At 38.5% G+C, this 26,918-nt stretch overlaps 1 protein-coding gene across 1 annotated transcript; it reads right to left on the bottom strand.

Moving 5' to 3' along the window:
• Positions 1-14,885: 14,885 nt before the first annotated feature.
• On the bottom strand, positions 14,886-26,612 carry LOC134679166 (transmembrane protein 209). The gene is made up of 11 exons (XM_063538040.1): positions 26,462-26,612; positions 26,253-26,381; positions 25,496-25,662; positions 24,486-24,699; positions 22,012-22,115; positions 21,596-21,717; positions 21,092-21,190; positions 17,762-17,879; positions 16,655-16,800; positions 15,924-16,052; positions 14,886-15,020 (listed from the first exon to the last, which is right to left on the bottom strand). Coding segments are annotated over exons 1-11 (1,365 nt in total). The 5' UTR covers positions 26,464-26,612.
• Between the last annotated feature and the right edge of the window lie 306 nt (positions 26,613-26,918).

Here is a 26,918-nt window from a genome sequence, read left to right on the forward strand (position 1 = left end):
AGGGGGGAATACTAATTATCTACTCGTCCATACAAAAAGAGCAAATGTTTTTCCACTTCTAAATATTTTCTGCTCTCCATGATTTTTCAGTGCGCTATTGACACAATGAGAGACTAGGTATATAGGTTTTCCTTTGCAATAATCCATTTGCATTTGCAATAAAAAATAAAATATATTTTTTTAAGCGAAACCTAGAAAGTATTATGCTGAAGCGAAATGGAAATTTCATCAAGAGAGTACCTAGGATCGCAAAGCTATTCTTCGCACTTAATAATTCTACTTATACTTACTAGAGAATACAATTATATTCTGCCGGAACCCAGATCATATTACAGTTAGGGTTGGGTCCGGTCCGAGAAATCCGATACCTACTTCGTTTTCCCTACGGGCATTTAAAACTAAATACTATTATAGTAAGTAGTACCTATCTAACAGGTTTGCTCATTCTAGCAGATAGGTATACAGTATTAGAGTGGTGCAAAATGCTTATTAAGCAAAATAGGTGACACATTAGACCAATATATCGGACAGATGGAACCACCCTTAGGTACGTGGTCCATCTTGCGGTTGAGGTGACATGTGCTGTCTTATATCTACTGTAGTAATCTTGCGTGCGTATAACCACACCTGCAATCCCATAATAGCCTACTAATGTATTGAAGCAATACATGAACAGTAAGAACATCTGTCGTATAATGTATACAAATTTTAATCTTACTCCAATGATATAAGGTGCAAAGGTGGTTTTGATGTGTAAGGCGTGTAGGTATATATGTCTGTTGTTGTCTTTACGGCCTAACCTCATTAGAGAGAGAGCATAATAAAAAGGTGTATGAGCTGTTTAAATCGTATGGGAAAGTCTATCCAACGTACTCATATAGCGGGAAGTGACGTGCGCGTTTGCATTAAGTGTCATTTTGTATGGAATTTTAAGTTTCCAAATCGTCCCGCTTGGCGCGCTGTTCAGAATCCCATAGACATACTTATAACTAGCAACGCACGCACGAGAACTTTCCAAAGTTGCGAAACTTTCCACATGAGAATTTCTCGGTAACTTCTGAGAATGTTCTCGAGAACGAGAATTTATTTATTTATCATAGTTTATACCATGAATATTCACGATAGTTTAGGTGTAGTATCCTTCCCCCAGAAAATTCCGACTTTTGGCCTACCGCTTCCGGTCAGAAAAATGTATGACGGCCCGGCCAAACGGTCAGACCTAGGTGGGGGGTGCTCGACCAAATGTCATAGAGGGACCCTGGCAGTTTTTGACGCGGCCATGTTTTTTTCAATATGGCCAACTTTTTTTAATTTTTTTCAAGTTTGTCCTCGCGCGCTGAAATTTTGGTCACGGAATCTCGGGGTCCCCTATAGTTCGTTTTTTTTAGCATTAGAAAGAACTTCAAAGAAGGTAAGCGATCTTGGCATGTCTTTTAATTGAAAAACGCTTTTTAAAAATCAATAACTATTACTTATGAAAGCAGAAGAATATAAATGATCGTATTAGATTCATAATTGTTACATATTTGCCGTAACTTATTTTTAAAATGTGTTTTTCAATTAAAAGACACATCAAGATTGTTTACCTAATTTCTAATGCTAAAAAAACGAGGTATAGATACCTATGAAAAAATTTTTTTTGGAAAAATGCTACATATGCGGGAAAACTGGCCACTTTTATTTTTTATGACAACTTTTAAACGGTGCGTGGTATGTGCGGGGTGCTCGACCAAATGTCATAGACCACCCCGAGACAAAACAAACCGCATTAAAAAAAAACAAAATGGCCGACTTTTTTTTAATTTTTTCAAGTTGGTCTGAGCGGTCCGAGCGCGCTGAGATTTGGCATGGCGGGAGATAGAGGCCTCTAGATTCCTAAACAAAAAAATTTTTTTGGAAAAAAATCAAGATGGCGGAACAATAAATTTCCATGTTGCAGAATGTTCTGAGATCATTCTCGAGAACGTTTCCGCTTTTTGGGAATGTTCTGCAATTTGTACATTGCTACTTATAACGCAAACGCGAACGCTCGTCACGCTATCGAATGAAATTTACACTACGGGTTCTGTCCAACCTCTTACAAACATCTATTAAATTTTGGTATCGTTCTAACAAACAGCAATACTTTGAACAGCGTAAAATGGTAAAATGGCCTATTACGTGGGAAATCAGGTTTTACTGTATCTACTCGTTTTAATATTTTTGAAATAATAAAGTAAGGGTGGTCCACCCATAGAGGTACAATAATATAGAGATGACACGGGGAAGGGGCCAAATGCACTTATGGAAATTTCAGTAGGAGTAGAGTAGCAGAGAAAGCGGTATTGTTGCTTGTCCTTGTCACAGTCTCACTTTTTGTTTGTTCGGTATTTGTTCCCCATCAGAAATGTAGTATGGTGAGCAACAAATAACCCGACCGAATTACGTAGATTGTTTTCGATATGTTGTCAGGAATGTTAAAACGTGTTTTTAAAATTGTCGCATTGCGTAAGTTCTGTCCCTCACGGAGACACTCGTATAACTCATCTACGTAATACTAGGTCTATGATTCCACCTGTCCAATGTGTATTTGCGTCTCACATTTTGCTTAATAAGACAGTGAGACGAAATGCACATTCGCCCAAGAAATTTAACAGGTAAAATACCAACCTAAGACGTAAACCTTTAACCTTTTGGTCTGGCCGTAAATTTTACCTGTGGCATTTGCCCCTGATTAAAAATGGGTAAAAATTCAATGTAAAAAGTAAACTTTTGATTTATCTTCTCTTTAGGATGTATTCCGATATATTTGGCCACTTTTAGCGGTCACCATAAATTATAATGTGATACTGGCTGTAGTGTCGTATGTCCAATAGATGTCCAATAAGGAAATCAAGGAGGCGGCCCGGGATAGAGTCAAATGGAGAGAGCTACACCGACAAGAGCCTAACTCTTAAATTTACGACGACTGACTGTACCGCGATGTGATTAAAACTATTACTATTGTATTCATAACAACCGTACTTAACCCCACTCCCGTAGGAAATAGCAAAACAAAAATAATGAGAGTGCCTATATCGGAAGTCCACTCCACCTTGCCCTGGGGAGCATTGTCTAGCTATCCTCATTTGATCCACTTACATCCCGAAATTTGCCCCACTTTACTCGGGCTACCGATTTAGATATTACATGAAGAATAATAACAACAGAACGGAAACTTCAAACATACCTAAAGCTCACCATGAGTTCCGTGAATGACAGTCGATAGCGAGAAAGTTATTTTTTTTTTTATTAGAGATAAATCACAATTACATAATATTTTGATCCAAGAGCATCGCCGTTAAACCAGAATGGTTTGTCTCGATACTCCATTCCGCAGTACTTAAATAATTAAATATACAATAGACACTTAAAACACATCTAATTCGTAAACAGCATTATGCATATAACGATTGCAAAAAATTACAAGCTGAGCGCATCTGTTATCACACCGGCCGGCCGAGCAAGTTAAGGAAAATGTATGGAGTAATTGTACAGTGCCTCTACCGGTCACGTAAAGAACTAAAAATTTCAATTGGTACCATGAGTTACAAACGTTTTTACGTTCCATACGTGCCTAGAAAGTATGGAATAAGTCAGAAACGTAAAACGTGGCATACGGCACGTTTATTCACTGAAAGTAAGTGAAAAATACTCAGCCAACTGATGGTAGAGGCTCTACTGTTTGACCTCGACCGTTTTGTTTCTGTTACGCGTGATTTTTCCAATACAATTATCGAACTAGTGAGGTAATGTGACACTTTTTTACTGTAGGTACTTTTACTAGCTTACATTGGACCCCAGGGCTGGCGCGTACCTCTCTCAACGTATTTCCCTTGCGATACAGAGAGGTAACGCCGCCAGTGTCATAGGTTCCATGCCACAGTCCGACCTAACAGCCCACTTGCACCATCGCACTAACCCGGGGTTAAGCGGGTTAACCGTCAACCCAGTGTCAAATTGTACTGATAACCATGGTAACTCCAGGTTTAACCGGTTAACCCCGGGTTAGTGGAATGGTGCAAGTGGGCCTTAGACGGGGTGTTTTTCTTGTAATTGGTTTGGTTTTTTGTAGGTACATATAAGTATATTTTATAGTTTGTATTTTTATTTTACTTCTACTTTTAACTTTAGTTTTAATATTGTATTATTATGACTTAAAGGGTTTTATCATAGTTCCTCGCAAGTGTGTTGAAAAACGCCGTATGACGCACGTGTGCATTGTTCATTAGTTTCATTACACGTATCGGCTTTCTTATTGCGCGCTCGCTTCCAGAGGGCCTACCGCGAATCACGTTCGACGTCTTGCCTCCCTGTCACACTTACGTACGAATTCACAAGTACGACAGAGAGGCATCACGTCGAACGTGGTTCGCGGTAGGCTCTCAGCTTGCACATTATCGCCTCGAGTGTACGGAGTGTACCTAATGGCCAACATAACACTTGTATCAGTTGCATCATAATAACACTTGTATCTTAATGTACAGTCGCCATCAGATATATCGGAGCGGCCAAGGTGTTCACAATATCTGAACACGCACTCTAACGCCCTGAATAGAGGCGTGTTCAGATATTTGTGAACACCTTGGCTGCTCCGATATATCTGATGGCGACTGTACTATTATCTGTACTTATTTCCATCTTAGTTGACCCCTCTGCGTATTACGTATTCTTCTGTCTCCGCGATGCTCAAGGGATACGGCCTCTTTGTAAAGAAATTAAATTAATGGAGCCCCATCGACTATGTGTGTTTACTTTATTATTATTACTGCCCTGATTTTTGTTATATTTACGAGTAATACTTATTGAATATACCGGGTGTGGCCTGTAACACGAGCAAATAATTAAAACAAAGATTGTACTCCTCAAACGGTGACACTTTTGTTAAACAAGTTTTAAAAATTATGAAGTATTTAGACTCCCTATTTTTCATACAAAATAAATATTATTATAATAAATATTATGAATTTGAATTATCTTCAATGGACGCCATCGCCACGCCGTATCATTGTGATTGACGTTGCTTGTTTCGCAATACTTTGCGTCTTAGAATAAACTTTAAAGTGTATTAAAAATCAAACCACAAGTTATTTTTAAAAGTCGCTGAACAAATGTTGGTCAGTATGAAGAGTTACAGCCTACAGTTTAATTTTTTGCTCATGTTACAGGCCACACCCGGTAAGTAGTTAAATAAATGTACCTCGCCGGCTACAATTGAATAGTAAACTAAAGTAAATTCAGAGTCCATTTTAGGAAAATCGTAAAATGTACTGTAAAATTATTATTTTTGGTAAAAAGTAGCCGATCAGACTTAAGTAAGTCAGTTGCACCAACAACAATTAATTGACGGACCGATCAACGTCAGTCAGCAGTGAGCTAATGAAACTTTCCATATAAACATTATTTAGCGAACGCTTTAACGGTGACAGACGGTTTTGGTGCAACTGGGGGTCTACCGCGAAAACCGAAATTCGCAAATTGCGGGGATTTTTCTCATAATTACAGTGACAGAGAAAATGCCCGCAATTGACGAACATCAAGTAGGTACGCGTCAAAAGTGTAATGTATGTAGATACTTTTACTAGGTATAACAATTAGACTAACGAAGATACCTTTGAATGCGAACAGTAGAAATTTACCTCTATTTGAAAAAGTGAAACTGACTACAATTTTTGCACCTAGGTCAAGGTCATAATAAGAAAAAAAATATCAAGATGAAATACTTACCTGCCTTTTATTATTAAGTCTAGGTATAAATATTGAACGAACTACCTTACATCTTCTCCTAACTACATTCATACTAATTACAACCTTATCGTCTCCATATAAAGTCCACACTCGAATTTATTAACTAAAATTATCGTAACAAATGAAAACCTTACTCTAACTTAAATAAAGTCACAACTACTCGACATAAATTATTTAAAACCGAACTTTAATTCCATGTAGTTAGGGTAGTATATTACTGCGTCCATTTTTCAGGCGCAATATAAAGATACGAAGAATTTTCCGAAAGCTAAGGGATTTAATTTGTCCTTATGAGGACAAATTCCGTCTGAAGATATTAACCAGTGAATATGAGCAATAGGATACTCGTCTTTGTGTCGTACTAAGTAAGGTTTATTTTAATTAAACAGTTATAAGAGCTAGGATCGGTAAGTAAAAGTCGACGTATAAAGTCTAAATTTCCGCCGTATTACATACTCTTATAACGCGGACCCTTTGAGATAGGAACAGGCGGAGTAAGCAAAATGAATAATTAATTAAAAAATTAAATTCTCAACTTAACCATTAACGACAACTAACCATGATGTAAATAGTATTCTGAGGAATCAATGTACATACATACAATACAGATTTTATATATAAAAATTTAACCAAAGGAAACCAGTCATGCTATTTTCGATTTCTTATATTATGTATATTTATTTTTATACCCTTCAAAAAATATATATTATATTTAAAACTTAAGCCGAGTTAAGCCCATTGCTCGCATGCCGGAAGCTTAATGTGTATGAAAGCTCTCTAAAAGCTTTGTCGCCAACTGAGTGGAACGAATATAAATAGCTTAAGCTGGAGAGATTGCACATTTCCGTAGGAGATCGAGCGAGAAAAGGCTTTGCGTCTCGCCAATTTGAATAAAACGAGTAAAAGTTAATTTTATCCTCTAAAGACGAAAAGTGACCTTATTGTTTCGTTTAGGCTAGTACGCTTTAGGTGGCTTTAATTCGCGCTGATTGTAATTAATACATATTTGAAGATTTAATTTGGGTTAGGTAGGTACATTGGTATTTTAAAACTAAGGTACAGTACAATAAACTTTCCTCTCGTGGGACGTTGTTGAATTGCTATTCAAAAGTATAATTTGACCCTTTGATCAAATGTCAAAGCCCTCTCAATGTTCAAGATTTCAACTTGAACGTTCAACTTTTTTCAGGCAAGTAGGTAAGGACCCCTATTCGACAAGCGACGTTTGACGTATCGTGTTGATCTCCCGTTGATGTGGGAAAAATCATAAGTTCTCGAATACGTACAATGTCAAAATTTGACATTAATAATCCACAGTTAGGGTGACAAGCAAACCAAACCGCACCACCCCTAGTTTAGAGTTGAGTTTTAGTTGTACCAAATGATATTATCCACCGTTGATGGAATCAACCTTACTCAGTATGCAATAAAATCAACTGTTGATTTGACGTGGATGCGAAATCTGACAGTTGTACGTGTCGAATTTGGCCCAAGGTGCTCGACGCGGTCCCAGTACATGTCATCTTGAAACTTAAGTCACTGTCAATAGAGGTGACAGCAAGTGTCATCAAAGTTATTCTCCAATATTCCGAATTCGGCAAAGACAGAATTTTCACAATGAAATACCTAGTTATTGTTGCTTGGGGTTTACCCACTAAGTTAAAGTATGCGGTCCCAATCCAAACTATCCTAAGATTGCTAAAGTTTGGTGTCAAAGAAAGTATTTGTGGATGTTTATATATTTCTCGGGTCAAAAACTATTTACATAACTTAAGCAGTTACATGTTGAGGCCGCCATCTTTTGAACCGAATAGATGCATTGTATCTTTTATGTAGGTATCTCGTTTTTATATAACAATGGAATAAGTTAAGATTTTTGTTTAAAAATCTATAACTGATCCCATTTTAGTCAAAGTCCATGAATAGAATCCACGAGGAATTGAGGGAACTCCTTAAAAAACCGGTTTCGGTGGGTTTGCCAACCCTACCTTAAAGTTAGGGTCCTTTCATAGCATAATATAGACGAAATTATTTAAACCTACACCTTTCGCCGTCGCTGCAGTCATTCATTCGGTTCAATGAGTGAACTAAATTAAACCATTCATTCGTTCAAGATGGCGGGCACAATCGTCCCGTAGCGGAACGGACAAATTAAATTTCACCCGGCTCAGATCCACGGGGGTGTGATATTTACATAATGTTGGATAATCCAGGAGGGCTTTCAGGAAATATTAAAGAGTTGTAAAATCTGGATGGTTTTATAATACTACGCAAAAAAAAATACGCTAAGAGGAAGCTGTGGAGGAGGCTAAAGGATGACTCCCGCTAGACCGGGCCGTGCCCGGGCCGAGGCGTCCGACATGTCATTTTCTATGACGGCTGATCGGTGATCACGTGGTTGCTTTCCATAGAAATAGAACCGCAAAAAAAGCTCCGACGCGGTCTAGCGTGGCTCATCCTTAACGCGATGAGTATGTCTCAAGAAAAAAATGTTATAAATTAAAACAATGCGATACCCCCTTTGAAAAACTAAAATCTGTGAGCGGAGAATCTGTCGAACCTATGTAATCTACGTAAAGGTAGGTATACCAAGAATGTCATATAGATACGATTCTTTGACTGTGTCCCTGCTGTAAGGGTCCTCTTATGAGACCCTTACACAATAACGACCGCGCAGAGGCCCTTGAGGTCCCATTGACCTTGGAGGCTCGGAAGTGAAGTTTGTGAACCAAGGTCCCATGCCTAAGCATTTATTTTTAATTCGGCACCTGGCACCTTCTTGGAGGTTTTTTAACCCTTTTATGATACTTTAGATATCTTCGTACAGAAAATATCAAATATTGTTAAAAATTAGACCAAAAATAATTAAATAGAATTGTTATCAGATATTTTTTCAGAAGTAAATAATACAATTGGAATACTCACTAATACCTATTTTACGTGCTCCTTTATCCCAGTTTTTCTTGTATCGTAATATGTATTGGCATCGACGTACCCTAGGTACTTCTATATAGGTAGTCAAAACAAACAATGACTAGGGGCCCGATTCGGATTTTGAAATAGACATTTATTAGATATCTTTTAGACATCACTAAGATACGATAACGATATGTTTAAGATCTAACCTGTCTTTGACATTTGCGCGATTCTGGAGATACTCTTGAACGATTTCCACAGGATATGACTTAGAGATCCAATTCACATCTAATAGATATCTTACTCTATCTAACGTAAAAGTGACATTGGTTGCCCGAATTGCCCTGCAAAAGAGAACTAGTTGATATCTAAACTATAAAGTATCTAGAATGGATGTAGTACGTGTCGTCTCTTGTAAATATCTTAAAATTCGAATACGGCAGTTGGTACCTTATTGCAAAAGATTTGCAATTTGAACATTTGCTTTTGACTCAATGCTCCGAGTAAGCTACTGTCTAAGCGGTGTATACCCGAAAACATGGATTTCCCGGGATGTAGCAAAAATTATGCGTAAAGGCGAAACGACTATGAGTCGTAATTAGCGCTGAAAGCTACAATACGTAATAATCGTCGTATAAAGCTTATTGGTACTTTGAGATAGTAAGGTACCTACCTACTCTCGTCTTTTGCTGCTAATTGTAATTTAAAGCAGCCTTATATTAGTTATATTGCAGCGCATTCACAAAGCTTTTAATCAAATTAGTGGGCCATTCTTCAAAATTAATCAAGATAAAATTTAGATAAGAATCTTATAAATTGATCAAGTTTCAAAACAATTCGCGACAAAGACGTGTATTTTAATTGGTAGATTTAATTACTCAATTTCAAGGATTCGTTTATATTTCTTTCTTCTTCTTCTTAACCCTTCGTATGTCTAAGCACTGATCAGTGCGAACGAATTTAAACCTATTGTATTAAACAAAGGATTTTAATTCCTGCGCACAGTGACAGTGACAGTGCTTAGACAGATGAAAGGTTAAGAGCGAACAAAAGACTTAAGAACGATGAAAAGATAGTGTTACCTCGTTTTCAAGTAAGGCAGAAACAGAATGGTTGTCGATTTGCGGAAAATACCCAGCATAACTAACTTGGAATGATTTCACACGTTTTGCATATTTCCGCGGAGTAGTTCTCTTCTAAAACAAAATCAAACCTGTATATTAACAAAAAATAAAAATAAACGGTCCTAAAAAAACTACTCTGAAAAATTATGTATTCTTTTATTCCTTTAGATTCTTAAATTATAATTCTTATAAATATTAAACAGGGGGAAAGGGCTCGGGATCCGCCCAAATTTATTTTTCCTTACTATAACGGGAAGGGGTCGAAAACTGACAAAATCATCTTATAAGAAATAAATGAATAGCAATATGGATGGCAATATTTCCGGACGTGTTTGAGAAAAAATACTTAGGACATCCAGCAAAGTCATTGTTATTCTTTTTTCCATCCAGTTTGTATCCAGAAAACGCAGTCAAAATTGTACACCCGCCACCAGACTTACAAAGGAGCTACAAGTCCTCACAAACAACTACCCATGCAAAGTGTAATAGTTATTTGTTTTACAAGGGGGCAAAGTTGTTGTTTAACCGCTCGTGCTAATATTGATAGCCGAGCAAGCGAAAGATTCCAAAATTGAACCACGAGCGTAGCGAGTGGTTCGGAAAATGGAATTTTGAGCGTTGCGAGGGTTTCAAAGCACGAGGGTTAAACAAAATTTGCCCCCGAGTGAAACACAAATTTTTTCACCACACCAACCCGAAGCAAATATTATTAAATGTAAAATATCAAACAAAATCAAATCCAAATGAATGTTATTAAATATTTATCATCCAAAATCATCATTTAAAAGTCAATTCTACCAGCAAATATGAGAAAACAACTCAAAATTTGCATTTGATTACTTTGCCTCGGGTACCTAATGATTCTCCGAAAAACTTTTAGCAGATCATCGATTCGCCGACAACGATTCGCCGAACATCGTTTCGCGGGGTCATTTATTTGTCAGTGTAACTTTTGGTCGACTAACGTTACGTAGACTCTTGGTTCACATACCGTTCAGTTCGCTTCTGTGTAAATTAGCAGTAACTATTAGTGGACGATTTCCATTTAGCAGAGTAATCGTTTCGTTTAAGCAATGTTTAGTCGAATAACGTTTCACATTTTATATATAAGTCGTTATTTTTGAAACAAAAACTTTTTGCAGAATTAAAGAAAACCCATATTCAAAAGGATGAAATAAAATATTATCCTTTTTTAAGTTAATTATGGTTTATAAGAATTATTATATTTATATGGTTTAGCTTTGTTTTGCCGGCAAGTTTTTCTATAGATTTTTGTTTCACAGAAAAAAAATCAAGTTATTTCAAATGGCAAAATCTTTAACACAATATTTACTTCAAATAATTTTAGTTCGGATTAGTTATGGTTTACCAAAAAATTTAAACATTGGTTTAGTTTCAAGGACAATTTGTTCATGTAATTTCATTTCACAGGTTCATGGACCTGTAGAAAAGTTACTTCTTATAAATCCGGTTTTTACCAAAATTTTTATTTATGGATTTTTATTATTAAGCAGATTGCGTTATTCGTCAATTAACGCAATCTGCTTTTCTGGAAAGAATAAATTTTTTAGGGGTCGCAGTTCTAACCTAACCTAATAACCAACTTTTCTGGAAAATGTTCGTTTTTTTCGGGGTCGTAGTTCTAACCTAAGCCAATTTTCTGGCAACAGTTCGTTTTCTTGGGGGTCGCAGTTCTAACCCAACCTAACCCACTTTTCCAGCAACGGTTCGTTTTCTTAAGGGTGCAGCTCTAAACTAACCTAAACTGCTTTTTTAGCAATTTCAATGAATACTACGAGTATGTGAAAGTTAATTTAGTAAAGTAATAAATTAGAGAAAATATTAATGCCAAATGAACATTCGACCTATTGTGTTTCGACCAATGGTTTCTCGGGTAATTATGACAATTACTAAATGATTATTCTACGAATAGTGAATATGCGTATCAATGTTCTGCTTATTGACTACTCTCGCAAATGACTATTATGCGTAATGAGATTCGGCCAATCGTTACTCTGCCAAAGAACCCGTCGGCGAATCGTTGTCGGCGAAACAAAAATCGGCGTATTTTTTTTCGGAATATCAATAGGGCACCCTTTGCCTCACATGTGAATAAAATGCAACTTTGCTATCAGTTTTAGAAGTGCAAAGTAAGCCTTTCCGAGCTGGTGTGGTGAAAAAGACTTTGTCAACGCGTTAGAGTGCATGTTAAAATAAGTCTGAGCAACTATAGTTTGCACTTGTCCGGTTATTTTAGATTATCAAGGGTGCATTCCTGGGCTTAAAATTTCTCAAAGAAACCGGTATTCTAGTTAACTCCATTAATTTTGGAAATGATCGATTATTTATTATTATCTGATAAGGCCCCTACGAGCGTGTACACTTGCCTTAGGGCCCGTTAACATTTTGATTAGTATGAATTTATACATTTGCTACTAAACGCAAATACCTACTATCTAGGACGATCAGCGATTGTTAACCCTTTGGACGCCAATGACCGATATATCCGCACCGCAGGTTCAATGCCTGACACTGCGGGGTTGCGAACTGCATCGCAGCCATAATTTTGTTTTTAGTTTTAAGATATATTTTGTATTAATATGTATGCTAGTTTTAAGGTATTTATCTATGGGCCAATAGTTGCCTGAAAATAAATGTTTTCATTCATTTCATTCAATGCCAAAGACCGATTAAACCGTTACAGACCACAGAGCAAAATAGACCTACGTGCATGTGCATATGCATAAAGTTCGATTTTAGTTTTGACACTTCGGTGACGTGGCGTCCGAGTGACTATTGTGTTTGACACGGCGTCGAAAAGGTTAATAAACAACATCGGATTTTTATTTTTAACCTTTTCGACGCCGTGTCAAACACACAAGCTATCACTCGGACGCCACGTCACCGAAGTGTCAAAACTGAAATTGAACTTTATGCATATGCACGTAAGTCTATGTTGCTCTGTGGTCTGTGACGCATCATTCAGTCTTTGGCGTTGGACCTACGGTGGGGATATATCCGTCATTGGCGTCCAAAAGGTTAATACGATTTTTTACAAGGAATAATCACATTTTACTTTTCGAATACTTTATTTTTACAGATAGTACAACATTGTGTTCGCAACTTAACATAAGTTTTACCTAGGTACTAATATTTATTTTTAATCTTAAGTATAAAGCAATGATTTTAGTCTCAGTACACTTATTCAATACATACAGTTCGGTATTATTAAATACTATTAAAAAAAATAAGTTTTGAATACTTATCAAAATAAAACACATTGGGTAATGTGTAATAAATAAACCAATTTAAAAGTGCATGCACTTCTTCAAAGTTCTTACACCTAAGGGTGGTATTCCACTTGTCCAATTTCTTTATCCAATGTGTATTTTGTCCCACATTTTGCTTAATGAGAGAGTGAGACGCAATGACATTGGACATAGAAATTGGACGGATGGAATACCACCCTAAAGTAATCGTAGAAATGCTGACAAACACGGTAAAGTACAGATTTTTGTTTATGTATGTGTGAGTGCATCTACAGATCTCTATGGAGGAAGGCGCAGTTCGTCTAAATTAACTATGCACCGAGTTTTATACAACAAAGTATGGACAAGAGAGTATGGAGTATGGAGAGTATGGAGAGCGTCAATATAAACGTCATATTTACATACAAATTTAACATTTATGACGACTTTCCCACACCTTGCAAATACCATGCAGTTAGCTCGGGCTAACTCTAATAACATAATTTTATAACGACCAAAGCTCGAAAGACACACTAATACATATTATAAATGCAAAAGTAACTTTGTCTGTTACCCTTCACTTAAACCACTGAACCGATTTAGATGAAATTTAGTATGTAGGTAATTTCAGGCCCGGGGAAGGACATAGTGTTTGGCAGAAGCTAATTATAACCGTTATGTCAGATCTGCCAATAACTTTTGGTCTTAAGACAAATGAAATATGTGTCTTTCCATCTCAGAAGGGTCCTTATGCTTCAAGTGCAATAAGGACGATTCCACCTGAAATTCCAACAGAAATTTTGATAGAAACATCCTTATTGCAGATTAAGCATAAGGACTCTTCTCTAATGGAAAACGACATATACACATTAAGGGCCCACATCTGGCGTCTTTCGAGCGTCGGCGTCAACAATTCTATGGCCGACGTCGACGCAACGTCGACGCAGCGTCGACGCAACTGCGCAGCGACGTCATTTTCCATAGCGCTGGACCGACGCCGACGACGCCGACGCTCGAAAGACGCCAGATGTGGGGGGGCCCTAAGTTAACCTTTTGAACGCCGCACGTATCGTGCGCGCCGCGTCATCGTGAACCTTGCTGGAATGCACGAAGGTTGATATTGGGCTGTAGCCGCGCGCGTCAGTTGACGTCTCAGGCGGTCAAAAAGTTAAAAATCGTTATAGAGTATCCTAACATAGGAATGTTTAACTTAATATGGCATATAATACAAATATATATATTACAAGAAAGTGTAATTAGTCTAAAATTCCGATTATAGATTTAAACATCAAAGAAAACAACCAATCAACTTTTCAATTTAGTTCTACAGATAGCAACGGAAGCGCCTCACTAACGGCCCGTCTTCAAGCTAAAAGGCTTCTAAGTCTTCTAGAGTATAGATATTTTTTATCGTATTTTTCACAAAAACGTACGAACGTATCTTACTGTTAACTCCAGGTTTAACTAGTGCACACTAGCGCCACTGCTAAGGCTGCTAAGACTGCGCATTCGTCGTTCTATGAACTCACAAAAACGGCCGTTTTAACGTCGGACACAGTGGCGCTAGTGTGCATGTTGATGGACTCTTAGGGCCACCCCACATTTGGCGTCTTTCGAGCGTCGGCGTCTGGTCAGCGCTATGGAAAATGACGTCGCTGCGCAGTTGCGTCGACTTTGCGTCGAGCAGCGGCCATAGAATTGTAGACGCCGACGCTCGAAAGACGCCAGATGTGGGGTGGCTCTTAGCCCCGGGTTAGGGAATGGTGCAAGTGGGCCACTTAGGCCCACTTGCACCATTAATTAATTGCTTTTTATTAGGTGCACTTAGCACCTAAGATATGATCCACAGCATGTTGAGTCCGGCGGGCCCGAGGTGCACTCGGTGCAGCGCGGGCGGCGTGCGCCGCGCGCAAGCTGCTATCAGCAGCAGTATCGTGTGCAGGAGGTTGTTGCGCCCGCGGCACACCTGCAAAATTAACCCCCTTAATAATGCTGGTCGTTTTATTACGGTTCCGTGCCTCAAAAGGAAAAAAACGGAACCCTTATAGGATCACTCGTGCGTCTACCTGTCTGTCCGTCTGTCACAGCCTATTTTTTCGGAAACTACTGGACCAATTAAGTTGAAATTTTGTACACATATGTAAATTAGTGACCCAAAGATGGACATGTTTTTTTTTTATAATTTTAAAATACATAGGTTCGAAGTTATGTCAGAAAATATCCAAATAATGACCCCCCCTTTATCTCCGAAACTACTGGGTGGGTTAATTTTGAAAAAAATACACAAATTAGTTCCTTACCCATAGATGACAGGAAAACCTATTAGAAATGTGCAGTCAAGCGTGAGTCGAACTTATGTACGGAACCCTAGAAACGCGAGTCCGACTCGCACTTGGCCGGTTTTTTTTATTTCTTGTTGTTATTATTAGTGATCGGCAACAACGGTTTAATTTCATGGCAGCGTTGTTGAGTTAAGGCAGCGGTCGGCAACAAGCGGCCCGCGAGCTCCCCTGGCTATTTTGTATGTAATATTGTCAAACGACAATGTCTGATAAAGTCACACATATTAACAAAAAGCGGCCCGCGTCAACTTGGTTAACTATTGTGTGGCCCTTGGCTGCCAAAAGCTTGCTGACCGGTGAGTTAAAAGAATGAAATTCAATCATTGTTACCGATCACCAATTATTAGGTTTATGGCCTGACGTTTCCAACGTGAAGTTACGTTCGTGGTCACAAGTAGACTGGCGATGAATTGTATCAACATATTGCTGCGTGGGCGTGGGTTTTGTGAATTGCCTACCCGATACATGAATCCTATTAACGGAGTGTCTAACCTATTTAATAACAGTTTTTAAAAGCTGGTACTCACCTCAATAGTATCGTCTTCCAATGCCAGTACGTAGTGCGGCGGCCGACTGGTCACTTTATGTATAGACAACGCACTGGCGCCGCGCGGCGGTGGTGAAGGCGCGCTTGATATGTGGCCTTCCGTGAACGCCTACAAAAATATCAAATAGTTAATGTCGCAAGCAGACGAAATATTCGGTAAAACACTAGCGTTGTAACGTGTTGAAGTAGAAAAATAAGACCAATTTAAATAACGAATTTCTATTTCACTTCATAAAAATATTCGACAAATTTCCTCTCGGCAGTCAGGCAAAAACTAGCGCAGATTAAGAATATAATGTATCCCTTTTTAGTGGGTCTCTTAAAAGGACCATGTCCGCTTGAAATGCCAGAGGTAATTTCAAGTTTAAGCTTTTATCAGGACAGTGACGTTCTATCAACGACATATTTGTGACAATTTCCATGACTAGCCGGGTCCACACAGAGCGAGCATACGCGCGAGGCGTAGATAGACATGCCTCGGGCAATGCACATCAACACTGGCCATTTTGTGCGCGAGGAAATTGCCTCGCGCGTATGCTTGCTCTGTGTGGAGCCGGCTACTAACCTTGCGACCGACATCAGGTAGTTGTCCGTCGAGGTAGGTGGCGAGTAAGTGTAGGACTATCTCCGCGTCGGTGGGCTTGCTATCGTCGTAGTCGCTGCCGCCGCCGTTCCATTTGTAGTTGATGTAGCTACATACTAGTGATGTACCTTACGGCCGACGTCAGGTAGTTGTCCGTCGAGGTAGGTGGCGAGTAAGTGTAGGACTATCTCCGCGTCGGTGGGCTTGCTATCGTCGTAGTCGCTGCCGCCGCCGTTCCATTTGTAGTTGCTGAGACAGCCGCCGACAGCCAGTTCTGTAAGTATCGTAAGTAGTTTACTAAAGTCTATTTCAATAAAACTTGCTATGTAAACAAACAACGTAACTTTGTTTTATCACTGTTTCTCTTTGAATTTTCACACCACCTCATCAAATACCATTGAAACCATACACATATACACTATTGAAACGGTTCGTTCCGTAAAATATATAAATCTTTACTGTATCTTGGATATTTAATTAAAAGTTTAAAATGGTTTTTATAAGTTAGGTTACTAGGACCTGATGGAATGACGGTTTTGTTTCTTTTAAATTCTACAATTGTCTATGATGGTTAGTGTTGTGACTAAAGTTTGTGATATAAACCCGCTACACACTACCCAACCCTCGTTCTGTACCTACCGCTTATAAAATACATCAATACGTCATTCTTAAGTACTAATTTGTCTTCTGATTGTGATTAAACAAATTAAAAATAAGTAACTACTTGTTTTTTACTTTTGGTATTTTATTATTCGACGTGTTTGACATTGGTAAAGTAGTAAGTAGGAGTCTTGCCCATTACCAGTAAATTCATCATTCAGAGACAATTTCAATATGACGGTTTGTTTACATAGTTAGCAAGTTCTATTGAAATAGACTTTACGAAGGTTGGTGCACACTACCTTTAAATAAAAACCGCCTGTTCCTATCTCTGTCGCAGGCGCATAATTATCTTACCCATGATTCCGGCGGACAATGTTACTGTGAGAGCGGAACAGCAATATAATTATGCGCGTGCAATAGAGGAAGGAGCAAATGCTCCTACTTCGAGTGTCATTGCCTTAGGGTGATATTCCACCTATCCAATTTCTTTGTCCAATGTGTACTCGCATTTTGCTTAATGAGAGAGTGAGACTCAATGACATTGGACAAACTCAATGACTGGACAAGTGGAATACCACCCTGAGTGACGTGAGTGGCGGAAGCGTACGATGCATCGTGAGATGTAATGTTACCTTTGATCCTTTGCACGAGATACTTCTGGTCTGGGAACGCTTCAAGGAAAGGCAGCACGGCGGCCAAAGAGCCGCAACCCACGGTCTTTGCGCTCTGTCGTAAACGCTCCACGGATACCTGACAAATACAATACAATAATTTTACTTAAGGTGGTTCGCCTAGGTTACTCAAAACTTAACTCTCGCTAGATGGCACCACTTTTGCAAAATTTCAGATTTTATTTTTTTGTGAAATGGTCTTGGTATTTGTATACTTAAAAGTATGTTTCGCGCACTCTTTAAGTAAATATTGAACTATTAAAATAAACATTGAATACTTCATTGTGCAAAAACCACCTTTTTAATTCGACGGAGTGTTGCTGTCACGCTTTTTCCTACTATTACTCACACATGCAAACAGTGTTTCCGTGATCCTTGTAGTAGACAATTTCACACAACGTAAGTATGTTGCAATAGCGTAACGGTATGTTCGTGGAAATACGTGCAAGAGGATTGGGGTTCAAGACTGGTGCGAGTAGGTCATTTCTTTTTGTTTCTCCTTTGTGTTATCTTACCTTTAAACGAGCAATTATTAGATATATAATTATTTATTTATATATTTGGATGGTATCAGAAACGGCTCTAACGATTTCGATGAAATTTGCTATAAGGGGTTTGATCTCTTAGCTAGGTCTATGAGAAAACGCGCATTTTTGAGTTTTTATGTTTTGTAAGCTTTGGTCGGTCTCCCAGATATTCAATCTCCGCTTGGCAACTAATCCCAGAATTGGCATGCGCACTAGTTTTTACGAAATCGACTGCCCTGACCTTCCAACCCAGAGAGTAAACTTATTTGGATTAGTCCGGTTTCCTCACATTGTTTTCTTTCACCGAAAAATAGGTATCGGTGTATAAATAGGTAGGTATCAAATGCTATTTCGTACAAAAGTTCGAAAAATCATTGGTACAAGCCGGGGTTAGAACCCGCGACCTCCGAATTGCTTTCCGCTAGGCCAGCAGCGCTTCCCCCACATACTCAGTGTTATCAGGTTTTTTAAAAATCAAAAACCGGGCAAGTGCGAGTCGGACTCGCGCACGAAGGGTTCCGTACCATAATGCAAAAAAAACAACAAAAAAAAGCAAAAAGAAAACGGTCACCCATCCAAGTACTGACCCCTCCCGACGTTGCTTAACTTTGGTCAAAAATCACGTTTGTTGTATGGGAGCCCCATTTAGATATTTATTTTATTCTGTTTTTAGTATTTGTTGTTATAGCGGCAACAGAAATACATCATCTGTGAAAATTTCAACTGTCTAAGCACGGTTCGTGAGATACAGCCTGGTGACAGACGGACGGACGGACGGACGGACGGACAGCGAAGTCTTAGTAATAGGGTCCCGCTTTACACTTTGGGTACGGAACCCTAAAAACGATTACTTATGAAAGCAGAAGAATATAAATGATCGTATTAGATTTATAATTGTTACATATTTGCCGTAACTTATTTTTAAAATGTGTTTTTCAATTAAAAGACACGTCAAGATTGTTTACCTTATTTCTAATGCTAAAAAAAACAAACTATAGTAATAATTGTGTTTTTCATTCATAGACAAAATCCATTATTTTTAACCACAGGAAATTTTATACACTTCTTTTTAGGGTTCCGTACCCAAAGGGTAAAACGGGACCCTATTACTAAGACTTCGCTGTCCGTCCGTCCGTCCGTCCGTCTGTCACCAGGCTGTATCTCACGAACCGTAATAGCTAGACAATTGAAATTTTCACAGATGATGTATTTCTGTTGCCGCTATAACAATTAACAAATACTAAAAACAGAATAAAATAAAGATTTGAATGGGGCTCCCATACAACAAACGTGATTTTTGACCAAAGTTAAGCAACGTCGGGAGTGGTCAGTACTTGGATGAGTGACCGTTTTTTTTGCTTTTTTTTGTTTTTTTTTTGCATTATGGCACGGAACCCTTCGTGCGCGAGTCCGACTCGCACTTGCCCGGTTTTTATTGCAGTGAGGAAGTCCTGATTGTAAAAATCAGAGTGATTAGGAAGAGTATAATTTCTAATTATCTTTGTAAAAATAAAAGAATACGTGTAGCCCATACTTAATAATCTATTTATGATAATAAGAAAAATTAAATAAAAATAAAAAAAAACAATACCAAATTTAGGTGTAACAAAAATACAAAAAGTTATGTTCCAGCATACAATGACTGGGGATCGAACCGGGAATCTTCCGTTTGCAAGCAAAAAAGCCACTGTTTGCATAACACGCCATGATAGTTCTTAGCTAAGCTGACGAACTTCTCGCTTAGGTCAATTAACTACCTGTCAAATATCAGTGTCAACAAAATTGCACTAAACATGACGGCACTCCAAATTCGAGCCGTGGTCAGCCCGGCAACGTCGGAAATGGTATGGCAACGTCGCAAATGTATCTGTACACGACATTTGTGACACATACATACGTAAAATTGATGAAAAGTTAACTATGATTTTTGCATGATTTCTGTATGAAACATTGTTTTCCTGTTAATTTCGCGCAAACGAATATTCGAAAGAAGATAAATGCGGAAATATTTGTGTACTAATAGTGTGTAGTTACTTAATGAGCTTTGATTGAATTTTGTATGAAAAGCGAACCACCTTAAGGTGCATTACATACAGCTAACAGATTTCTTTAAAACTCATAGCCCTTTTTTAGATCATATTACGTTACGACTGCCAAATGTATGGCCAGCAATCCTTTCTTTAGTAACTTAATCTGATTAAACGATTATTACTCGATAGATAAAAATCACGATCTTAAAACACATTAAAAATGTGTTACTATTTTTGCACAAAAGCTTTAATTAAGTCCACTGGTCAAAGTGTCTGAAGTAATGGTAAAACAGACTAGTAAAACTGAGACCTTTGAACTGACATGTACAGACCGGTGTCCTTCTGTCTTCTACGTGTCTATAAAAAGAGGTATATAAATAAATAAATATTATAGGATATATTGACACAAATTGACTAAGCCCCAAGGTAAGCTCAAGAAGGCTTGTGTTGTAGGTACTCAGACAATGATACATATAATATATTACTTATATAACAATTATGACTCAGGAACAAATATCTGTGACATCAACTCATCACACAAATAAATGCCCTGCCTGGTCTAGTGGGTAGTGCTCCACTTGCTAGAGATATTTGATGTGAACGCCTTGTCATTAACAATTTGACGATCAAAGACGTCAAGTCCTCAACTGACGCGCGGCTACAGCCCAATATCAACTTTCATGCATTCCGACGAGATAGGCGTGGCGTTCAAACGGTTAAAATGTTGCACTTACATGTCCCAATTTAACGTCATGCAGACCGATCCTGGCTAGGGCCTCGTCAACAGCCGCCATCTCTCTCACCAACCGCTCCAGAATCGTTACATGTAGCCACTGTAGATAAACAAAACCGGTCAAGTGCGAATCGGACTCGCGTTCCAAGGGTACCGTACATAATTCCGACTCACGTTTGACTGCACATTTCTAATAGGTTTTCCTGTCATCTATAGGTAATACTTTACTTATATTATGTATTTTATCAAAATTTTAGTAGTTTCAGAGATAAAGGGGGGGGGGGGAGGGGGGGTCGGACAGACAGACGCACGAGTAATCCTATAAGGGTTCCGTTTTTTTTTTCCTTTTGAGGTACGGAACCCTAAAAATGAATGTACAGTCCGTCAACTCTTAGAATGACCTTCGAAGGTAAACAATTATGGCATACATCTGTATATTAATTCATCTAACAAACTTTCTTTAACAGTGTTTACCTAGGCAGGATAGATTACATGAGGAACTGACCAGTCTCAAGTTGAGGTTCCAGTCGGTGAGCCTCTGCGGGTCGAGTTGAAGACGCCACCACACCTGAGGGGCCCCGCTCAGTCCACTGCGATCGTTCGAGCCGGAATCTTCTAGTTTACTTTCTGCAAAATAAAAAATTGTTTTAGTTACAGATAAAGACTAACGAATTAGATACACAAAACCAATCAACCAGCGGGCGACGCAATGTACGTGTAACAGTTAAAATAAATGTATTTACCCATGGTATAACAATATATTCCGCCTGGTACTCTCTTCCCGTCTTTTCGTGGTCACGTGACTGACACAAGCCTACGTCAATATGCGACAGCGCTATATACAGCGGCCATGTTATTGTGACGTAGGCTTGTGTCACTCTGGGAAGAGAAGACCATGTTTTATTAGACTATGGTATTTACCTATATCCAAGGTGGCGAGTTGATAGTGTGGCGGGGGCATAGGCGTGGGGCTGCTGGTACTGACGTTGAGGGACGACTCGAGGATGCTCCGCTCTTCATATTGTCTGTGAACAACATATAGGCTTCTTAAAGTTTTTATTTATAAGGATGTACAAGATCTATAGGCAACTGCCTACTATCAAGCGGGCCAAACGGCTGTTTGCCACTGACCAGCTATAAAAAATCTTACCCCCTTATTCATAACACTTTACAGGCCTGATTTAGGTAAATTATGTTTTATCCCTTTCTTACAAATAAATACATAAGTCAAAATGACAGATAAAGGCAAACGATTCATATCTAATTCAGGCCAGTCACGCGTTTATGAATAACGCCATTAGTACCATATATCTGGGAGACCGATCATACCTCGGAAAACATATAAAAACTTTAAAATGCGCGTTTTTAGAACGATTTCTCGCCCCCAACAACCCCCATATAGCAAAATTCATTTAAATCGTTAGAGCCGTTACCGAGATCTCCGAAATAAATATACAGAATTGCTCGTTTAAAGTTAGTACCAAAAATATCTAAAAGGGCCCGCTGATTAACAGTCCGTCGGACGGTATCGGCCTGTCAGTTGTTCAGAACTGTCAAAATTTTGTTCTAAATGACAGGACGATACCGTCCGGCGGACTGTTAGTCAGTGGGCCCCTTAAAGACAACTATATTGAGAAATTTGAAGCACGTCGCCCGCTTAGCTTCTATCCATGTTCAAAAAACCGGGCAAGTGCGAGTCGGACTCGCGCACGAAGGGTTCCGTACCATAATACAAAAAAAAAAAAAAAATTAACCTTTTGGCCGCCGGACCTAGTCCGCAAAGACGCTCACTCACACGCCAGAGCAAATTTTAAGTAAACAACTAATAAAAAGTTTAGGGATTGCAAATAGTGATATCGATATTTACAATTTATGGTAAAAATCTTTTTAATTTAGCTTTGTTCTTATCCTGTTTTAATTTAATTCCAAATTTCCAAAATTAAACATATGTTTTAAACCCAAAAATGTTTAAATATAGGGATTTAACATAAAAAACAACCACTAAACAATGTCGATTCAAGACGTGATATCGCCGCACTAGGCTGTACGAGAAGTCTTTTATACAAGACAACGGCGCGCATGGACTGCCCGCAGTGCAGACCGACAAGGACCGTTTCCGCGCGGATTAAGTAATAATAGTCTCTAGGTCAACGGCGTAAGCGCTTGTCGGTACGTAAAATATATTGGCGTAACGTTAAAGCTGTGCATCATGTGTCGATAAAGTCAATATACCGGAACTGTTTTAGTGAAAATTACACGTGGGTTGAATTTTTAATGAGTGAAGATATTCCGGAATTAGAATCTATCATTATAATTTCAGTTTGGTTTACATTAATTTATAAACTCTTATCAAAAAAACGTTCAATGACTTGTTATAAAAAAAATTACACGTTAATTTCAATGTTATAACAATAAACTAAAGTCTGATAAACAGGTATGTCCATCTGTACCACTCTTGTGCGAAGCGGCGCAACGACCGTTGTATCCCTCCCACTAAGCTATAAAATAACATCAATTATTTTTTTTATTTATCTCTTCTGCAATTAAATAGTCCACAATCTACAAGGGCAAATTTACTTGTCTGACTCTACTTTATACAGCTAAAGAAGCTGCCTGAACTTTACATATATGTAGTTATGCCTATCTGACTCTCGTTCTACGTATTCTAGTAAGTAGTTACCTACTATTCGTTAAAAAAATGGCGATTAACAAGTGTTCAAATACTTAAATAAAAACATATTTCAACCTTTATATTTACTTTAAAAATTCCCATATCGAGTTCACATTCCCATCCCTAGCTGTCTTTTATACAAGACAACGGCGACGAGGAACATGAAAAACGTTGAAAATTGGAGCAATTTTTTAAAATGCCTTATTATAAAAGAATGGATTTATATAGCTGCTTAAAAAGCAAATAAATGAAAAAACCAAGACCTAAAATATGAACAAGAGTGTAAATGAAATTGCAATTGTTATTATTTTCACATTAACTCAGTGGTTGAATTTGTGTCTTGCATACAAGACGACGGCGCCAGCGTATCGTTCTATCGTTGTCTTGTATACCGGACAACGGCGGTCAAAGGGTTAAAAGCAAAAAAAACGGTCACCCATCCAAGTACTGACCACTCCCGACGTTGCTTAACTTTGGTCAAAAATCACGTTTGTTGTATGGGAGCCCCATTTAAATCTTTATTTTATTCTGTTTTTAGTATTTGTTGTTATAGCGGCAACAGAAATACATCATCTGTGAAAATTTCAACTGTCTAGCTATCACGGTTCGTGAGATACAGCCTGGTGACAGACGGACGGACGGACAGCGAAGTCTTAGTAATAGGGTCCCGTTTTACCCTTTGGGTACGGAACCCTAAAAAAACGAAACACATTAAGACACTAACTTGAGGTAGTGATCGAGCTCAGTGTAATCTGAAATGAAACAGTCGGGCGTGGTGTCGGCGCGCGGCGGGTCGGGCGGCGACGCCGACACGGAGCGGCTGCCGGCGTCGGCGTTACGCCGCCAGCGAGGCGACTGCGACGCCGACAACGACGACACGTCCGGCGATATGGAGTGGGACGACAGCGATTGCTGCTCGACTATGCGGAATGATGTGTCTGTTGAAATAAAGAGGCGTACAATAAGTGTAAGACTGTAACGGATTGGTACCAGAGGAGACCTCGAACAAGATGGGAGGATGAACTCAGACTCACAGCGGGCCCGAACTGGAGAAGAGTGGCCCACGACAGACCTCAATAAGTTTGAAACCCCCCACAGTTTGGACAGTAGGGAAAGAGCTAGAGGAGGCCTTTGCCAAGCAGCACACTGAGCTTAGAGATATACTCTAACTCAGAACAAAGGGGCTAGATAGATAGATTAAATAGATAGACAATAAGTTTTCCACGGTATTTCCGGGAAACGTTCTTATTTGTCATGCTACTTCAGTCAACCTCAGTACTTTTTGTACCGATGCTGACTGAAATAGCAAGACATGTGCGTAGGTTTCTGTGAAAATATTATGGTATATATTTAATGCACTACATCTGTATGTTTTCCAACTTGTCACGCTCGGCTACTCAGATAAAAGATGGACCATTGAAGCTACAAAATGGAAAGGACCACCTGGAACGAGACGGCCTGGCCGACCGATGATACGATGGGCTGATGACCTAGCAAAAGCAGGAAAACAAAGGATGACAGTGGCCAAAAGTAGAGAGCACTGGACTGAACTGGAGGAGGCCTTCACCCAATGATGGATTCATACCTAAGATGAATTTCAAAACTAATATAATATAAAATATTACATTGTTTTATTATTTTATCTGTATGTTTTTGCCCCTAAAAACCTATGCTAAGGGTTAAGCTAATAATGTTTTGTTATATTTACAGAGTTATTTGATTTTGTGATCATACCTGCGTCACCTACTCCCAACAAGTCTCGCTGCCTCGGTGTGATGGCCAGCGGTGGGCTCCGCTTCAACAGCTGGTAGCCGTGCTGGATCAAACTTATACCCAGCACTAGTGCTAAGGCATACTCCGCGTAGTGAAACGCCGACGTGTAGTTGGGGCATTTGCATGATCTGATGAGTCCGACACATAAATTCATATACTTATTGGTATATCAGTTCTTGATACTTTTTTCTATTACAGTTGGAAAATTGCATAAAACCATAACTTATTTCTAATTTTACTCCCCAACTCTCTAAGCCTGAAATTGTCAGCAAAAATCGATCTTGAAATAATAAACATAAAACTGAAATTTGGTACTCAATGCTAACCAATATTGAGCAAACTAACTTTAGCAGGTATTCAAGCTAAGCAGCATTGGTTTCAAGGAATTAGCACTTACAGATAGATACCTATATAAAACAACTGCGATTTTTTAAACAGGAGTATTATAAAATGGTTAAAAACATATTATTTGTGACAAATTTAAGGTCAGATGGGTTAGGTTAGGTTAATCGTTTTAAGAGTTATAGATTCAACTAAAATAGCATCAAAGATTGCATGGCTAATACCCAAATGGCGCCAAAATTTACATAATACAGTTTTTTTACATAGGACATAACTAGCATGTGGTCGAAATATTTGAGTTATGAAGAATAATACCACGCTGATGCAAGAAAATCGTGTGATTTAAATAAAGGGTTAGATTTCAGAATATACTTACAAATCGTAAACGAAGACAGTGAAGAGGCAGCCATTTATCATGCTCCACTTTAAAGAATAAGAGCGCTTCTTATTCTCATATTGTAGATCTATGGTGCGTTGCAACAAACTCGAATTTAAGCTAGCGTTCCTGCAAAAATATTAGCAAACTTAAATAACATTATGACAACATAACCTTAACTTAAATTTTACGAACGCCTATTTACTTACATGGTGATATGATGGAGTATTAAAACGTTATAATTCTTGGCTTGATTACTTTTCTAAACTGATTAAATTATTACTGTTTTAAAATAGGGCCAAATATAAAGAATTCATTTTAAATATCTAAACACGAATGAAACCGGCGACAGCGACAGTCAATTTAGTGAAGCCCTAGTTGTCAAGCTGGCCAACAATACAAAGAAAGCCTAGTGTTGCGACATTGGTACACGTACCACAACTTTGTTGAGGAGCAGACTTCTCGCTAAATGCTTTAATTATTAACCTTTTTACTTTATGAACGAAAATCTTAAATGAATCTAACTTTTTTGATAATGCACGTTGTTACGAACTCGTAGGACTTAGGTGCAAGTTTTCTGGTGACTGATGGAAATGAATCGACTTGGCTATCGATTACACATCACATTTCTATTATGGTAACACTGTGTTATCCGTCATCAGCTCA

Source organism: Cydia fagiglandana, chromosome Z, assembly GCF_963556715.1.
Source record: "Cydia fagiglandana chromosome Z, ilCydFagi1.1, whole genome shotgun sequence".
Classification (NCBI taxonomy): domain Eukaryota; kingdom Metazoa; phylum Arthropoda; class Insecta; order Lepidoptera; family Tortricidae; genus Cydia; species Cydia fagiglandana.